The sequence below is a fragment of the Mobula hypostoma genome, chromosome 11 (assembly GCF_963921235.1).
Source record: "Mobula hypostoma chromosome 11, sMobHyp1.1, whole genome shotgun sequence".
NCBI lineage: Eukaryota > Metazoa > Chordata > Chondrichthyes > Myliobatiformes > Myliobatidae > Mobula > Mobula hypostoma.
In genome coordinates this window covers 2,367,585-2,386,691 of record NC_086107.1, presented here as the reverse complement: position 1 = coordinate 2,386,691, position 19,107 = coordinate 2,367,585, and the positions used below count along the sequence as shown (strand labels likewise).

The window sequence follows — 19,107 nt, the reverse complement described above, 5'->3', positions numbered from 1 at the left end:
TGCCAGGGACAGATGAGATAGTGGGAGGTGAAACATACCCAACAGCTAAGGTTCTATTGTCTTTACTAACTTCAGAATATCATCGGCTGTCTGCTTGAAGTTCGATTGACTTTATCAGTTCTGTGAATGGCATTTGATGTTGTGAGTAAGGAATTCAAACATTTACAATTTATAATGATCAATATCCATACCTGATGTCAGTTCTGTATAAAAACGGCACTTTGCTGTGACTTCCGGACAGTGTGGTGACTGGGGCCATGTTGTTCTCTTTGTGCACAAGTAAATGGAGTTTGAGTTTTAAGAATGCGTGTGCCCTGAGCTCAGTTTGATTTTATTGATGACGGCATTTACAAACATTTGTACTTCACAGGAGGATGTGGTTACACGGGAAAGGCTGCGAAACCTTTCTGGATCTGAGCATTTTGGTGCTAAGGAGAGACTTGATCGGCTAAGCTTATTTACCTAGGATCAGAGGAAGGTGCAGAGTGACCTGACAGAGGCATACAAAGTTACAAAAAGGATAGGTAAGGAGGGTAGCAACACACATAAAAGTTGCCGGTGAACGCAGCAGGCCAGGCAGCATCTCTAGGACGAGGTACAGTTGACATTTCGGGCCGAGACCCTTCGTCAGGACAGTAAGAATCTTTTATCTGTCTAGTGCGAGAGGGCAGAGGTTTAAGGTAAGAGGTTTTGAACTCTGCCAAAGCCTGGCTGCAAAGCGACAAAGGTTGGTCATGGGGCTAGCAACCTCATTGCATCAAATCCAAAGCTACAGAAACACCAGAGGAAGCTCCAAACACCTCACCGCTGATGGAGGAAGGACACGTCGGCTAGACCTGGGAAAAGACTGGCCCAGGATTGCCCCAAGTCTTGCTCGCTGCTGTCACTCCCCATTATGGGTGCTACGTTAAAGAAGAGGTTATGAGAAGATCAAAGGAGGAATATTTTTTCTCAGAAGGTGGTTAGAGTCAGAATCATACAGCCTGAGAGGGTAATGGAGACCGAATCTCACACGACATCCGTGAAGCATCTGGGCAAGTACGTGAATCACCAGTAAAGATCATCCAGGCAAAGGAAATGGAATTCATGCAGAATACAGGGGTTGGCATGGATTTAGTGGGCTGAACAGCCTGTTCCTGCACTGTACTGGTGTATAAATTATCAAGGCAGGGAAGGCTATGGACTGGATTGATAAATACAATGGCTTGTATGAGCATAGTGGGCTGAATGGCCTGTTACTTTGTTTTATGACTATGGCTAGATGGTGGGATAGAACTGCTGGGATACTGGCTCGGATCCAGTTGTACTGACCCAAAAATACATCTGGCTCAGTGCCAGGTGTTGGCTAAGAACCATAGGAGGATTTATTTTGTTAAAAACAACACAGAATCGGGTTCATTATCAATGACATATGTCATGAAATTTGTTGTTTTGTGGCAGCTGTGCAGTGCAAATATATAAAGTTATTTAAAAATTGAAAACTAAGCAGTGCCAAAAGGAGAAATTGCTGGGAATTTGAGGCAGTCACAAAGGAGGCCTGACAATGGCCATATTTCATGAGCAGTCTGAGGAGCTTTGGAATGTCACCAAAGACACTCACAAGTTTCTGCAGATCTGCTGTGGAGACATTCTAACTGGCTCGTCACCATCTGGTGTTGGGGGGAGAGCACTCCGCAGGATCGGGAAATCTACAGAAAGTTGTAAACTCAGCCAGTTCCATCACGGGCACCAGCCTCCCAGCATCGAGGAGACTTCAAAAGGCGATGCCTCAAAAAGGCAGTGTTCATCATTAAGGACCCCCATCACCCAGGACAGGCCCTCTTCTCATTGCTACCATCAGGGAGGAGGTACAGGAGCCTGAAGACACACACTTACTGATTCAGCAACAGCTTCTTCCCCTCCATCACCAGATTTCTGAATGGACAATGAACCCATGAACAATACCTCAGAACTTTTTCCATCTATTTTTGTACTATAATTCATTTTTATATGTACCTCCTATTATAATTTATAGTTTTTAATTTTATGTATTGCAATGGTGCTGCTGCCACGAAACAACGAATTTCACAACGTGTGCATGTGGGTGATATTAAACCTGGCTCTGATTCTGAATAGTGTTCATGGTCAGTTCAGGTCACTGGGTGTATTTAAGGCAGAGCTTGGTCGGTTCTTATTGGCCACGGCATCAAAGGTTATGGGGAGAATGGTGGGGAATGGGGCTGAGATGGAGAAAAAAAAAGGATCAGCCATGATTGAACGGTGGAGCAGGCTCGATGGGTAAATGGCCTAATTCTGCTCCTATGTCTTGTGGTGTTAGGAACAGTCGAATGGTCACTGCTGAGGGTCACAGCGTTGTTGAGATGCATGTGTGTTGCATCACTGGCAGGAGGCAGTGTCTGTATTCCAAACGGTCTTCGTTCTATTCTAAACTTGTGTCCTCTGGTCCTAGACTCCCCCCCCTATAGGAAACATCCTCTTCACATCCACTCCATCTATGCCTTCAGTATTTAATATGTTTCAGTAACATCCCCCCATCCTATTCATCTAAACTCCAGTGAGTACAGGGCCAGAGCCATCAAACATTCCTTATACATTAACCCTTACATTGTCAAGATGATTCTCATGAACCTCCTCTGGACCTTCCCCAATGCCAGCACATCTAAGGCCCAAAACCACTCACAATACTCCAAGTGCAGTCTGGCCAATGCCTTATTAAGCCCCTGCATCGCATTTTTGGCCCCTGAGAATCCCACAGAGAAAGGCCATAGTAAACCAGTGCTGGAGTGGACATGGGACAAAGGCTCCTCGAACGAAGCCAGTGCAGCATTCGTATCAGTGACAGATCCTCTGCTTAACAAGTTGCAATTATCACAAGCACAGGTACAAAGAAGATTAGATTCCCTTGTATTTGCCACACACACAGTGAAATATGTCCTTTACCTCAAATCAAATCAGCGAGAATTGTGCTCAAGGCAGCTCCTGACACCAACATAGCATACTCACAACTCACTTCCCCTAACCTGCACACCTTTGGAATGTGGGATGAAAGCAGCATATTAATTTGTGCAATCACTGGGTAAACATACAGACAGCGTTGAGAATTGAACCCTGCTCGTACAGGTTGTGAGGTAAAATGTTGCACAAACTGCTGCCCTACTACCGTTCCACCCCACCTTGGACACGGTGGTCGGTGTAGCGTCCGTTCCACCCCACCTTGGACATGGTGGTCGGTGTCGCGTCCGTTCCACCCCACCTTGGACCTTGGACACGGTGCTCGGTGTCGCGTCCGTTCCACCCCACCTTGGACACGGTGGTCAGTGTCGCGTCCGTTCCACCCCACCTTGGACCTTGGACACGGCGGTCGGCGTTGCGTCCGTTCCACCCCACCTTCGACACGGTGCTTGGTGTAGCGTCCGTTCCACCCCACCTTGGACACGGTGGTCAGTGTTGTGTCCGTTCCACCCCACCTTGGACCTTGGACACGGTGCTCGGTGTCGCGTCCGTGCCGGAGTCGGTGCTGCCCCCCCCCCCCCCACCGCGAGCGTTTGCTCGGCGGAAGTCAAGCTGTATTGTGGTTGACTGCAGATTTTGGCGGGACTCAGTTGGACTTGGGGCCTCAGGCCATGGTGTTGCCTGTTTGCAGCTGCCAGGGAGAGGCACCGGGGGCAGCGTGGCAAAGAGTCGAAGCTGCAGTGTTTGCTCAGCAGAAGACAAGCTCTTGTATGGTCGTTGGCAGATTTTGGCGGCATTGGGTAGCTTGAGATTGGTCTCTTTTATTTAATGACTGTATCTTTCTATCTGATACAGGCTGTGTGTGCTTTGCACTGTATGTGACTGTTGGTACTGTGTTTTGTATCTTGGCCCTGGAATAATGTTGTCTCGTTTGGGACATGAGTATCCATGCCATGCTGAATGACAATTAAACTTGAATTGATGATTGCATTTGTTACTTTAATGGCCAGAAGATTTATTTTATTGAACTGGAAGGAGACCAATCCTCCTACTACATTCCAATGGTTTTCCCAAACAATATTATGTTTAAATTTAGAAAAAATTGGAAGTGATATTTTTGATCCTTTGGTTAAATTTGAAAAAACTTGGAAACCATTTAGTCAACACTTTCATATGACGTAATTTGACCTTTCCAAATCCCTTGTGTTAACTTGAAATATATGAATAGAGGAGTGGAGTTGATGACATTATTGAATCTGTTCGATTTAAGATATTGGTCTCGCCTTGTTCTGTTCCATTTGCTTTTTGGGTTCAGTATTTAATTCTTTTTTTCTGTTTTTTTGGGGGGTTTTCTTTGTATTTTTTTCTTTTTATTTATTTTTTGCTGTGATTAATTACATTGTGAGTTTGGAAGTCTACTATACCTGTGTTATCTGAAATGTTTTCTGTATATGTTTATTAACAATAAGATTATTCCATTCTCTTTGTATCAACATTGTTATTTCGTTTATAATCTTGGAAAAATTAATAAAAAGATTTGAAAAGAATTGAACTGAATTGAATGGAGGGAGGAAGTATACATGAGATGAAGAGTCGTTAAAAGTGAGTCCGTATGTCGTGGGAACGTTCACTGACGGGGTGAGTGAAGTTGAGGCGTAAAATAACTGTTCCAGAACCTGAGGCTCCTGGACCTTCCTGCTGGCAACAGTGAGAAGAGGGCATGGCCTGGGTGGTGGGGTCCCTGCTTGCCTGCGACAGTGCTATTGCGAGATGTCGAAATGGTGATGCACTGGGCTGTATCCAGTACTTTCTGTAGGCTTACCAGGTCATGATACAACCAGATTGTACAAGATCGTGAAGAGAGAAAAAGATTGTACAAAAATAAGACGTTAATGCAATAACAACCCACAATCGGACACGAAATTCTGCAGATGCTGGAAATCCAGAGCAACGCACACAAAAAAAAACTGTAGGAACTCAGCAGGCCAGGCAGCATCGATGGAAAACAGTAAACAGTCGACATTTTGGGCCGAGACCCTTATCAGGATTGGAAAGGAAGGAGGAGGAAGACAGTGGGAGTCCGAGGCCCAGGGTCTTCGGCAAGGAGAGGAGACGAAGACAGACTCGTGTGGAACGTCTGGTCGACCACCATGGTTGCTCCCAGGCGGCGGGTCGATGGGGTCGGAGGGGATCGCATGGTGGAAAGAAGACTCCGTTAACTGAGCTCCAACTGTTGTGCACTAAGTGGTTGAACTCTGACAAGTTTGGTGCCTTTTACTTTCCTTTTATGTTTTACCTCTATTAATTACATAGTTCCAGCAATCAGTTAATGGCACATGGTGTATTGTCTGTTATTTGGCGGGGAGGGGTACATCACACAAACTTGATTACCCCGTTTGGCAGGGCTGAAGGCTGCTCCCCCTAGACGAAAGTGAGTTGAGCGAGCCTGAGGCTTACCGGGGGGCTACATAAGATTCATAAATATAATTCCTTTAATCATATACAGTGTGCTGTCCGTTATTTCTGGGCACTGAGTTGTAACAAGACAGCAACTTACACGGCATCCACACAAACCTCGGTTTGGGATGAGAGAGCCGTCTGGATCTCACAGGTTTGACAGGACCGCAGTGAGTCTTCCCCAGACTTACACAGCCAAGGAAACCAGGTGGTTTCATACAGAATCTGGACTCACTGGTTGCTTCACTCACTGGGAATGACCGATGGTTGTTCAGAGATGTTGAAGACTGAGTCATGAAATTCTCTCCACAAATCCATGTATCCATTTCTCTGCCAGGGTGGGAGAGACTGGAACCAGAGGTCATGGGGTAAAGGTGAAAGGAGAAATATTTAAGGGGAATCTGAGCAAGAACTTCTTCACTCAGAGGGTAGTGAGAGCATGGAATGAGAGTGGTGGATGCAGGTTTGATTTCAACATTGAAGAGAAGTTTACATAGGTATCTGAATCAGAACCAGGTTTAAAATCAGTGGCATATTGAGGCAGGAGGAGAAGATGGTGGTACGACGCAGCGCACGCAGCTCTCCGGTGAAATGATATCATATTTGTAAGTAGGATGCCATGCACAATTCTGATTTGATGGAGACAAACATGAGAAGCACGGAGGAACATCTGGAGAAACTTCTGAAATGCCCGGTTCACTGCCGCTGCTACTGTGCGATTGAGAATCTCCGGAGGGAAGGCCCCAAAATCCCCGGCTTTGCCTGCCACTGGCAGCCGGGGCTGGGGTCGAAGCGTTCGGCAGAGATGGTGCTCAGTACTCGGTGTCAAACGGCTGGTCTGAGGCTCGAAGTTTTCGGACGACTCAGAGTCGGACTGTGGTCGGGCATGGCAGGGAGAGTTTTCTTCCTTCTCCCGTCTGTGTGAGATGTGGAACTTTCGAGAGACTTTGAACTTTTTTACTGTGCCCATGGCCTGTTCTTCATTAAGTTGTGGTATCATTGCACTGTTGTAACTATATGTTATAATTATGTGGTTTTGTTAGTTTTTCAGTCTTGGTCTGTCCTGTGTTTCTGTGATATCACACCGGAGGAAATATTGTATCATTTCTTAATGCATGCATTACTAAATGACAATAAAAGAGGACTGCGTGTCCTCATAGTCTAATCTAATCTAATATGCTGTGAAATTTGTTGTTTTGTGACCGCAGTACATTGCAATACATAGTAATAAAAACTATGAAGTACAAGAAGAAATATATATAATTAATTAAGTCGCTAGTGGAAGACTGGGCAAAACAATGGTGAGATAGTGTTCATGGGTTCATTGTCTATTCGGAAATCTGATGGCGGTAAGGAAGAAGCTGTTCCTGAAATGTTGTGTGTGTGTTTTCATGCTCCTTGATGGTAGCAAAGAGAAGGGGGCATGTCCTGGGTGATGAGGATCCTTAATAATGAGTGCAGCTTTTTCTGATCCTGTGCTGTAGCCCCTCCCTACCAGACAGTGATGCATTCTCTCCATGTTCCATCTGTAGAAATTTGCGAATGTCGCTGATGACATACCAAATCTCCTCAAACTGCAAGTGCAGTACGACCACTGTCATGCCATTCTTTGTAATTGCATCAGTGTGTTGGGCCCAGGACAGACCTTCAGGGGTGTTGACACCCAAGAACTCGAAACTGCCCACCCTTTCCACTGCTGGTCTCTCGATGAGCACTGGTTTGTGTTCCCTTGACTGCTCCTTCCTGAACTGTGCAGTCAGTTCCTTGATCTTACCGATGCTGGGAGCAAGTTTGTTGTTGCAGCACCATTTAGCTAGCTGGTCAGTCTCACTCCTGTATGCCTCCTTCAAAAGGTTCAAAGGTTCATTTATTATCAGTACACAACTCTGAGACTGCTCTTCTCCAGATAGCCAAAGAACAAAGGAAAAGCATGGAAGTCAGTTCAGAGAGAGACAGCAAAGCCAGTAACATGATCATCACTCCCCTCCCACTCATCGCACAAAAAACTAACAAAAACTCAACAAGAACATTAACCCCCCCAAACTCCTCCCCCACACAAAACACAACATGAACATCAATCCCCAAAACCCCCTCTCCTGCACAACAAAATTAACAAAAACTCAACAAGAACATTAACCCCCCCAAGCCCTCCTCCACACAAAATACAACATGAGCATCGACCCCCCCCAAACCCTTCCCCCACACAAAACACAGCATGAACATCGATCCCTAAAACCCCCTCTCCTGCACAACAAAATGAAAAGAATAGCGAAAACACAGAATATCAAAAACCACAAGACTGAAAAAATAAGTCCATGGTCCAAAATCCATGTGCTGAAACCTCGGTAGCGTTCACCAGCGTTATAGAAAGAGAGAGAATTTGGCCACGGTGACAGGCCACATCAGCTTGCTCTCTGGCAGCGGAATGATCCCACCAGCAATCAGAAGGCCCCCCACACTTGCCCTCTGCATTCCCCTCCATGTTTCAATCTTCCTTGTCACTTTAATTGACAAGTAATGGAAGCTTTAATCAGCGCAGTGGAGTTGGACATTGGCTCGCGCCTCATCTCGTAGTTTCTTTGCCTTGAGGTTTCTGCTCGCTGCTTCCCGGAACCTTTTCGGAGTCAGCAAAGAGCTGGGTCGCTCGATCTCCAAACTCCAAACTTGCCACCATCGAGGGCAACGGTCCATGTTCGGGTCAACGGGCATAGTCAAAGACCAGGCCAGCATGAACTAGATCAGAATGGCATGTTTCTGTGCTGTAGTGCTTTGTGGTGATTGTTGATGTGTTTCCTCTGTTTATGTGCCAGAATCTCCGGAGGAGCAGGAAGAGAACACGGATGCCGAGTCTATCGACAACTCTCCACTCTTCGCCCAGTGGGGAGACAACCTCCCACCCAAGACACGGCTTGTTGCCTGGAGGAAATTCCAGTACTATGGCTACAACAGTTACCTCAGCGACCAGCTCCCACTGGACAGGCCCATCCCCGACTTCAGGCCTGATGGGTACGTGGTGACCTCAGCACTGTGTCGGAGTACAGAGAGTGGGAGGGTCTGTACCAAACTTACTACAGTGCTCTAAAACTGTGTATTAGTTCCTAATAGTTATCCTTGGAGGAATCCTGCCATGTTCTTTTGATTGACTGTAAATAAACAAAACCAGTGCAGATTCGTAGTGTAGATAATGGACTGCCTTCACATAACTTTTGGACAATTACATCCTCCAAATCTTCATTTTCATTGCAACATTCAAGATGATTGTTGATACCTTCAAATTCTTCGTAGGTCCTAACTCGTTGGAGTAGTGAACTTGTTTCATTTTCACTCCAGGCTGTTTCTGGCATTTCCAAACTTGTGCTTGAAACCGCGGTGAGTGAAATAGTTGTCAATTGCCTTACTGCTTATTTCTTGCCAACGATCAGTGACAAAATTCAGTGCTTTGTGAACACAAACAAATGTAACTGTTTGCATGAAGCAATTATAGCGTCTAATGGGAATGCAGGTCCCTGTACCTGAGTCCAGTTAGAAACTGTTTGGGAACAGTCTTCTGCCCCAATTAAGTGGCATCGCGTTCCAAATAAATGAAGAGAATACTAGCTATTTTCTCAATTAGTTTTTGTTCTTTAAGAGTTGTCCCAATTAACCAAAATCCACAAAACATGTAGATGTGTATGGTGAATAAAGATGATCCTTGATCCTGAAGTCAGGATCTGGGAATGTGTTCCCACTGGGTGTGACTGGGGAGGTGGAGGGCTGGTGAGGGCTGGGAAAGGTCTACATGATTGCATCTCTCCAGGAGAAGCTGTGAAGTCTCATTGCTTTCTCTGGTTGTACCTGTCCAGGTGCAGGAACCTCACCTACCCGAACAACCTCCCCCAGATCAGCGTGGTCTTCATCTTTGTGAACGAAGCCTCCTCAGTCATCCTCCGGTCCATGCACTCGGTGATGTCTAAAACGCCAGCCCACCTGCTCAAGGAGATCGTGCTGATCGATGACAACAGCAACAATGGTGGGAACATTGGCTTGTGCTGGGGGCTCTTGACATTTGCTGTTGATTTACTACCATAAGACACAGGAGCAGAATCTGGCCATTCAGTCTATCGAGTCTGCTCCACCATTCCATCATGGCTGATTTATTATCCCTCTCAACCCCATTCTCCTGCCTTCTTCCTGTAACTTTTGATGCCCTGAGTAACCAAGAACCTATCAACCTCCACTTTAAATACAACCAACAACCTGGCCTCCAGAGCCACCTGTGACAATGAAGTCCAGAAATTCACCACCTTCTGGCTAAAGAAATTCTTCCTCATCTCTGTTCTAAATGGACATCCCTCTATTCTGAGGCTGTGCCCTCTGGTCCTAGACTCACCCACTGTTGAAACATCTCTCCCAGTCAACATTATCTCAGCCTTTCAGTATTCCATAGGTTTCAACCTCATTCTTCTAAACTCCAGCAAGAACAGGCCCAGAGCCATCAAATGCTTCTCATATATTAACCCTTTCATTCCTAAAATCATTCTCGTGAAGCTCCTCTGGACCCTCTCCAATGTCAACACCATAAGGCAAAGGGGCAGAATTATGCATTTGGCCCATCCAGTCTGCTCTGCCATTTCATCATGGCTGATCCATTTTCCCTCTCAGCCCCAGTCTCCCGCTGGCTTCTCCCTGTATCTCTTCACACCCTGACTAATCAAGAATCTATCAACCTCTGCCTTAAATGTACCCAATGACTTGATCTCCATGGCCACCTGTGGCAACAAATTCCACAGATTCACCACCCACTGGCCAAAGTAATTCCTCCTCATCTCCATTCTAAAAGAAAGTTCCTCTACTCTGAGGCTGTGTCCTCTGGTCTTAGACTCTCCCACCATGGGAAACATCTTCCCCACATCCACTCTATCAAGGCTATTCAACATTTGATAGGTTTCAGTGATGTCACCCCTCATTCTTCTGAATTCTAGTGAATTCAGGCCCAGAGCCATCAAACACTCTTCATATGACAAGCCAGTCAATCTTGGAATCATTTTTGTGACACAAACACAAGGAAATCTGCAGATGCTGGAATTTCAAGCAACAAACATAAAAGTTGCTGGTGAACGCAGCAGGCCAGGCAGCATCCCTGGGAAGAGGTACAGTCGATGTTTCAGGCGAAGACCCTTCGTCAGGACTGACTGAAAGAAGAGCTAGTGAGAGATTTGAAAGTAGGAGGGGGAGGGGGAGATCCAAAATGATAGGAGAAGACAGGAGGGGGAGGAATGGAGCCAAGAGCTGGACAGGTGATTGGCAAAAGGGATATGAGAGGATCCCTTTTCTTCCCCCCCTCCCCCTTTTCTTTCTCCCTGGGTCTCCTGTCCCATGGTCCTCTCATATCCCTTTTGCCAATCACCTGTCCAGCTCTTGGCTCCATCCCTCCCCCTCCTGTCTTAATTTTGGATCTCCCCCTCCCCATCCCACTTTCAAATCTCTTACTATCTCTTCTTTCAGTCAGTCCTGATGAAGGGTCTCGGCCCGAAACGTCGACTGTACCTCTTCCAATAGTTGCTGCCTGGCCTGCTGCGTTCACCAGCAACTTTTATGAATCATTTTTGTGAACCTCTTTTGAACTCTCTCCTACGTCAGCATATCATGTCTTACATAACAGGCCCAAAGCTACTCACAATACTCCAAGTGAGGCCTCACCAGTGCTTTATAAAGTCTCAGCATTACATCCTTGCTCTTATATTCTCGTCCTCTCGAAATGAATGATAACATCACATTTGCCTTCCTCACCACAGACTCCATCTGGAAATTAACCTTTAGGGAATCCTGCACAAGATCTCTCAAGACCCTTTGCACCTCAGATTTTTGAATTTTCTCTCCATTCAGAAAATAGGCTATCCTTTTATATCTTCTACCAAAGTGCATGACCATACACTTCCCGACACTGTATTCTATCTGTCTCTTCTTTGCCCTTTCTCCTAATCTGCCTAAGTCCTTCTGTAGCCTCTCTACTTCCTCAAAACTACCTGCCCCTCCACCTATCTTCATATCATCCGTAAACTTTGCCATGAAGCCATCAATTCTGTCATCCAAATCATTGACATAGAACGTAAAAAGAATCGGTCCCAACACCAATCCCTGTGGAACACCACTAGTCACCGGCAGCCAACCGCAAAAGGCTCCCTTTATTTCCTTTACCTCCTCCCAATCAGCTACTGCTTTATTCATGGTAGAAGCTTCCCTGTAATCCCATGGGGCCGTAACTTGTTAAGCAGCCTCATGTGGCACCTTGTCAAAAGCCTTCTGACTATCCAAGTACACAACATCAACTGATTCTGCTTTGTCTATCCTGCTTGTTAGTTCTTCAAAGAATTCCAACAGATTTGACAAGCAAGATTTTTCCTTGAGGAAACCATGCTGACTACAGCCTATTTTATCATGTGCCTCCAAGTACCCTGAAGCCTCATCCTTAACAATCGACTCCAACATCTTCCCAACCACTGAGGTCAGAATAACTGGCCTATAGTTTCCTTTCTTCTGCCTTTCTCCCTTCTTGAAGAGTGGAGTGACATTTGCAATTTTCCAGTCTTCTGGAACTATTCCAGAATCTAGTGATTCTTGAAAGATCATTACTAAAGCCTCTATGATCTCTTCAGCCACCTCTTTCAAAACTCTGGGGTGTACACCATCTGATCCAGTTGACTTAGCTTCCTCCAGACCTTTCAGTTTCCCAAGAACCTTCTCTCTAGTTATGGTATCTTCACTCACTTCATGGTCCTTGACACCTACAACTTCCACCATACAGCTAGTGTCTTCCACAGTGAAGACTGATGCAAAATTCTTATTCAGTTCATCCACCATTTCTTTATCCTTATTACCAGCTCTCCAGCATCATTTTTCAGCAGTTTGATATCCACTCTCACCTTCCTTTTACACTATATATCAGAAGAAACTGTTGGTATCCTCTTTAATATTTTTGGCTAGTTTACTCTTGTATTCTATCTTTACCTTCTTAATGATATCTTCAGTTGCCTTAAGTGGTTTCTGAAAGCTTCCCAATCCTCTAACTTCCTACTAATTTTTGCTCTATCATATGCCCTCTCTTTGGCTTTTATGTTAACTTTGACTTCTCTTGTTAGTCATGGCTGTGTCATTTTGCCTTTAGAATACGTCTTCCTCTTTGGGATGTATTTGTCCTGTACCTTCTAAATTGCTTCCAGAAATTCCAGCCATTGCTGCTCTGCCGTCATCCCTGCCAGTGTTCTTTTCCAATCAATTCTGGCCAACTCCTCTCTCATGCCTCTGTAATTCCCTATACTCCACTGTAATATTAATACATCTGACTTCAGCTTCTCCCTCTCAAATTTCAAAGTGAATTCAATCATATTTTAACAACCATCCCCTAAGGGTCCCTTTAGTTTCTCTCTAATCAATTCTGTTTCATTGCACAACACCCAGTCCAGAATAACTGATCCCCTAGTGGACTCAACCATGAGCTGTTCCAAAAAGCCATCTCGTAGGCATTCTAGAAATTCTCCCTCCTAGAATCCAGCCCCAACCTATTTCCCCAATCTACCTCCATATCAAAGTTCCCTGTGACTATTGTAACATTGCCTTTTGGCATGCATTTTCTATCTCCCAGTGTAATTTGTAGATCACATCCTTACTACAGTTTAGGGGTCTGTATACAACTCCCATCAGGATCTTTTTGCCCTTACAGTTCCTTAGTTCTATCCATGATGATCCAACACCTTCCGACCCCATATTGTCTGTTTCGAATGATTTGATTTCATGTTTTACCAACAGAGCCACGCCACCCCCTCTGCCTTCATGCCTATCCTTTTGATACAATGTGTATCCTTTGATGTTAAGATCCCAGTTCTAATTACACATGCCAGTCAGTAACTGTGCTGAATACTGTGTGATTTCAGAATCAGAATCAGGTTCAATATCACCGCCATATGTCGTGAAATTTACAACACCAGTACAATGAAATACATGATAGATAAAAATAGAGAAAAAAATGAAATTACAGAAGAGGGCATGTCCTGGGTGGTGGGGGTCCTTGGTGACGAATGCCGCCTGTTTGAGGTACTGCTCCTTGGAGGTGTGTTGGATACTATGGAGGCTGGTACCCAAGTTGGTGCTGACTGATTCTACACATTTCTGCAACTTACTACAATCCTGTGCAGTAGCCTATCCCCCAAACCAGATAGTGATGCAGCCAGTCAGAATGCTCTCTACAGTATAGTTGTTGAAGTTTTAGAGTGTTTTAGTTAACAAACCAAATCTCTGCATCAATATGATGCATCCAGGTTAGATGCTCAGAGATATTGACCCCCAGGAACTTGAAACTGCTCACTCTCTTCACTTCTGATCCCTCTAAGAGGATTGGTATGTGTTCCTTCATCTTACCCCTCCTGAAGTCCACAATCAGCTCTTTCGTCTTACTGATGTTGAGTGCCAGATTGTTGCTGTGGCACCACTCCATTAGTTGGCATATCTCACTCCTGTACACCCTCTCGTCACCACCTGAGATTCTACCAACAATGGTTGTATCATCAGTAAATTTATAGATGGTATTTGAGCTATGCCTAGCTACACAGTCATGTGTATACAGAAAGGTCACTCATGGGCTGACATGTAGGAACAGGAATAGGCTTCGTAATTAAAGTAGTCCCACTTTTTGCAAATGGAGTGGAGGTGCTTGACAAAGCAGTCCCTCGCTCTGAGGTGAGGTGTTGCCTCAGCTTGAAGGACTGTTTGAGACCCCGAATGGAGGTGGGCGGAGGAGAGGAATGGGCAGGTGTAGCATTTCTCTTGTCTGCAAGGTGGGAGCTTGTCAGCCCCCCGTGTGACCTTACTAACGCTGGCCCTGTCTCCCGTCCGGCAGAAGAACTACAGAGAGACCTAGAGGCGTACGTGGAGAGGGTGAATGGTCGCCGTCCGGGATTTATAAAGGTGATCCGGCATGGCCGGCAGGAGGGTCTCATCCGCTCGCGCATCAGCGGCTGGAAGGCTGCCACGGCACCCGTCGTCGCTCTGTTTGATGCTCACGTGGAATTTGGTGATCAATGGTAACGACGCAACCCCCCATAACGCCCCCACCCCCACTGTAACCCCTCCCACCTCCCCATACCATCCCACCCCCCTGTAACCCCCCCACCTCCCCGTACCACCCTAGCCCCTGTAACCCCCCCACCCCCCCATACCACCCCCACCCCCCCCATACCGCCCCACCCCCCTGTAACCCCCCCACCTCCCCGTACCACCCTACCCCCTGTAACCCCCCCACCTCCCCGTACCACCCTACCCCCTGTAACCCCCCCACCCCCCCATACCGCCCCACCCCCCTGTAACCCCTCCCACCCCCCATACCACCCCACCCCCCTGTAACCCCCCCACCTCCCCGTACCACCCCCACCCCCCCTGTAACGCCCCCACCCCCCTGTAACCCCCCCACCTCCCCGTACCACCCCCACCCCCCCTGTAACCCCCCCACCCCCACTGTAACACCCCTACCCCCACCGTATAGCCCCCACCTCCCGGTACCACTCACCCCCCCCCCGTACCGCCCCCACCCCCACTGCGCGGTGAGCACTTGCTCTGTCCAGTGAAGGCTGCCGTATCCGGTGAGTGGGCGGCGGGGAGCACGTTTCATATCTCTGGCATTTGCCATGAAGTGTGTTGTTTTGTGGCAGCAAAGCATTGCAATAAATCATAAAAACTACCAATTACAATAAGTAAATATTTTAAAAAACTAAACAAGTTGTACAGGAAGAGAGGAAAAAAATGGTCAGATAGTGTTCATGGGTTCGATGTCTGTTCAGAAATCTGCTGGTGGAGGGGAAGAAGCTGGTCCTGAAAGACCGGCTGTGTGTCTCCAGGCTCCTGTAGCTCCTCATTGAGAAGCAGCATGTCCTGGGCGATGGGGGTCTCTAATGAGGGGGGGCCGTCTTTTTGAGGCATCTCCTTTTGAAGATGTTGACACAGAACATTACAGCCCAGTTACAGAAGTCCCTTCAGCCCACAGTGTTGTGCCGGCCCTTTAACCTGGTTAGATCAATCTAACCCTTTCCTCCTACATAACCCTCCAGTTTTCTTTCATCCATGTGCCAAACTAAGAATGTCTTAAGTTGTCTAATGTATCTGCCTTTAGCACCAGCCCTGGCAGGGCATTCCACGCACCTACGCCTCTCTGTGTGAAAAAAACCTAACTCTGACATCTGCCCCCAGTCTTTCCTCCAATTCCTTAAATAATGCCTCTCGGTGTTAGCCATTTCCATCTGGGAAAAAGCCTCTGGCTGTCCACTCAGTGTATCCCTCTTATCATCATCTTGTACATCTTTATCAAGTCACCTCTTATCCCCCTTTAGCTCCACCAAGAGAGAAGCCCCAGCTCACTCAACCCATCCTCTAATCCTGGTAAATCTCTGCATCCTCTCTGAGGCTTCCACATCCTTCCGAATGATGTGGTAGGATGTCTCAATGCAGTTACATAAGGTCTGGGTGAGACCATTGCCAGAACACTAATCAGTTAGTCAGAATCATTATCAGTAAATCATGAGCAGTGAAATCTGTTGTTTTGCGGCAGCGGTCTAGTGCCCTCTGTTGGTCGGAGTTGGCCATGGATGTTGTGTCCCAGCTGTCTACGTGATACACAAGCCAGTGGGGTACGAAATGGAGAGCAGCTTTTGCCTGTGTAGCAGGTACTCACTGTCCATTTAGCTGATGGATCCAAAGGAACGACAGACACCAATACAGTCTGGCACCAGTGGCATCGCAGGAGTTGCCAGTCAGCGTTGAACTCAATGTTGGACTGCCTGAGGGACTCCAGCTCCAGATTTTTCCTCGGAGGTTCACTCCTGAAGCCTTCCCCACGAGTGGCAGTGGAGGCCTGAGATCGGCGGTTTCCTCCTCCCCGATGAGCTGCCAACCACTGAAGTGGAATTTGGTGATCAATGGTAAAGACACACTCCCCCCGCCCCCACTGCGTGGTGAACACTTGCTCTCTCCGGTGAATGGCTGCCGTGTCCCGTGAGTGGGGGCAGGGGGAGCCCCATCTGTCTGAAGTGACTGGTTTTAAGGCACCAGTAACCCACCTTGGCCCTTCTGCTGTCAATAGAAACAGTTCCACCGGGCTTAGTAGCAAGTTGGGCCGTGAAGGCTAGGAGCTGGACTTGGTTTGAGACACATGACACTGAGGCATTTAATAGGTAGTGGGAGCTTATCACCACTACCACCCTCACCCCAGCCCCAGCTTAGAGTATATCAGCTATCTTACATACTCAAGATTCAGTATTGTTTAATGTCATTTCCAGTACACCAGTGTAAAGGAAAACAAAATAATTGTTACTCTGGATCTGATGTAGCACAAAAAAAACACCCAATAAGATGAAGAACACAATAATAAAAAACACAATAAATATAAATACATAAGATAGCTTATATACATAGTTTAATTGTACGTCCATAAAGTAAAGCTAGGCACAGGGGTGTCTGTACATAAGGTGACTGACAGGAAATGATAAAGTAATGTGTTTTGGGGGTGTGGACGGGTGGGTTAGTGGGTGGAGGCGTTGATCTGCCCTACTGCTTGGGGAAAGGAACTGTTTTTGAGTCTGGTGGTCCTGACGTGGATGCTATGTAGCCTCGTCTCTGACGGGAGTGGGACAAACAGTCCATGAGCAAGGTAGGTGGGATTTTTCATAATGTTACTGGCCCTTTTCTGGCACCTTTTTAAATTCATTGTGTTTTTTTATTATTATTGTGTTCTTTATCTTATTGTGGGGCTTTTTTGTGCTGCATTGGATGTGGAGTAACAATCATTTCGTTCTCCTTTACAATTTTATACTGGAAATGACATTAAACAATCTTGATTCTTGAATTGTCTGTGATTAGAGAGCTCTGCAGTCAACGAGCCTGTGTATCTGAATTGACTTGCTCAGCCACTGAAAAACCCCTCACCCACAGTTACAACTTTCTAATCACTTGTGTGTCCTTTTGTTCTGCCCAGATCTCCTCCACATTCCAACCGCAGCCTCGCAACCGCACTGCTCAAGTGCTGACTAACAAAGCCGATCCCTGCAGTGGCCCTATTCCCTCCTTCAAAGAATTCCAACAGGTTTGTCAGGCAAGATTTTCCCTTCAGGAAACAATGCTGACTGCAGCCTATTTTATCATGTGCCTCCAAGTACCCGGAGACCTCATCCTTCATAATCACTCCAACATCTTCCCAACCACTGAAGTCGGACTATCTGGCCTATAGTTTTCTTTCTGCTGCCTCTCTCCCTTCCTGAAGAGTGGAGTGATATTTGCAATTTTCCAGTCTTCCAGAATCTAGTGATTCTTTAAATATCTAACATGACTAATGTCTTCACAATCTCCTTACCCACCTCTTTCAGGACCCTAGGGTGCATACCATCGGATCCAGGTGACTTGTCTACCTTCAGACTTTCAGTTTCCTGAGAACCTTCTCTCTAGTTATGGTAACTTGACACACTTCATGCCCCCTGACACCTGGAACTTCCACCATACTGCTCGTGTCTTCCACAGTGAAGACTGATGCAAAATACTTATTCAGTTGGCCTGCCGTTTCATTGTCCCCCATTACCACCTCTCCAGCATTGTTCTCCAAAGATCAAATATCCACTCTCGTCTCTCTTTTACGCTTACGTATCTGAAGAACCTTTTGGTATCCTCTTTTAATATTATTGGCTAGTTTACTTTCATATTCCATCTTTTTTTTCTTAATGATTTTTAAGATTTGCCTTCTGTTGGTGTTTAAAAGCTTTCCAGCCCTCTCACTTCCCACTATTCTTTGCTCTGTTATATGCCCTTGCTTTGGCTGTTATGTTGGCTTTGACCTCTCTTGTTAGCCACTGTAGTGTCATCTTTTCTTTAGAGTATTTCTTCCTCTTTGGGATGTATAATATCCTGTGTCTGCCAGATTACTTCCAGAAATTCCAGTCATTGCTGCTCTGCTGTCATCCCCGTCAGTGTCCTTTTCCAATCAATTCTGGCCAACTCCTCTCTCATGCCTCTGTAATTTCCTTTACTCCACTGGAATGCTCTGCCTCAGAAGGCAGTGGAGGCCAATTCTCTGGATGCTTCCAAGAAAGAGTTAGATAGCGCTCTTAATGATAGCGGAGTGAAGGGATATGGGGAGACGGCAGGAACTGGATACTGATTGTGGATGATCAGCCATGATCACAGTGAATAGTGGTGCTGGCTCGAAGGGCTGAATGGCCTACTCCTGCACCTATTGTCTATTGTCTATTGCATCTGACTTTAGTTTCTCCACAAATTTCATGGTGAGTTTGATCATATTATGATCACTTTACCCTAGGGGTTCCTTTACCTTAATCAATTCTGGTTCATTCCACAACACCCGATCCAGAACAGCTGATTCCCTGGTGGACTCAACCACAAGCTGCTCTAAAAAGCCATCTTGTAAGTACTCTAGAAATTCCTCCTCCTGGAATTCAGCACCAACCTGATTTTCCCAATCTACCTGCATACTGAAGTCCCCATGACTATTGTAACCTTGTCCTTTTGGCATGCATTTTCTCTCTCCCTTTGTAATTTGTAGACCATATCCTTACTACTGTTCGGGGGTCTGTATACAACTCTTATCAGGGTCTTTTTACCCTTGCAGTTCCTTAGCTCTATCCACAATGATTCAACACCTTCCGACCCTATGTCACCTCTTTCTATTGA

At 46.2% G+C, this 19,107-nt stretch overlaps 1 protein-coding gene across 1 annotated transcript in view; it reads left to right on the top strand.

The window, feature by feature from the left end:
* Positions 1–19,107, top strand: part of LOC134354213 (polypeptide N-acetylgalactosaminyltransferase 18-like) — a 114,143-nt gene that overhangs the window by 21,842 nt on the left and 73,194 nt on the right. The window contains exons 2-4 of the mRNA XM_063063108.1: positions 8,220–8,415; positions 9,252–9,418; positions 14,282–14,465. Coding sequence (XP_062919178.1) covers positions 8,220–8,415; positions 9,252–9,418; positions 14,282–14,465 — 547 coding nt within the window. The remainder of the gene's footprint in view (positions 1–8,219; positions 8,416–9,251; positions 9,419–14,281; positions 14,466–19,107) is intronic.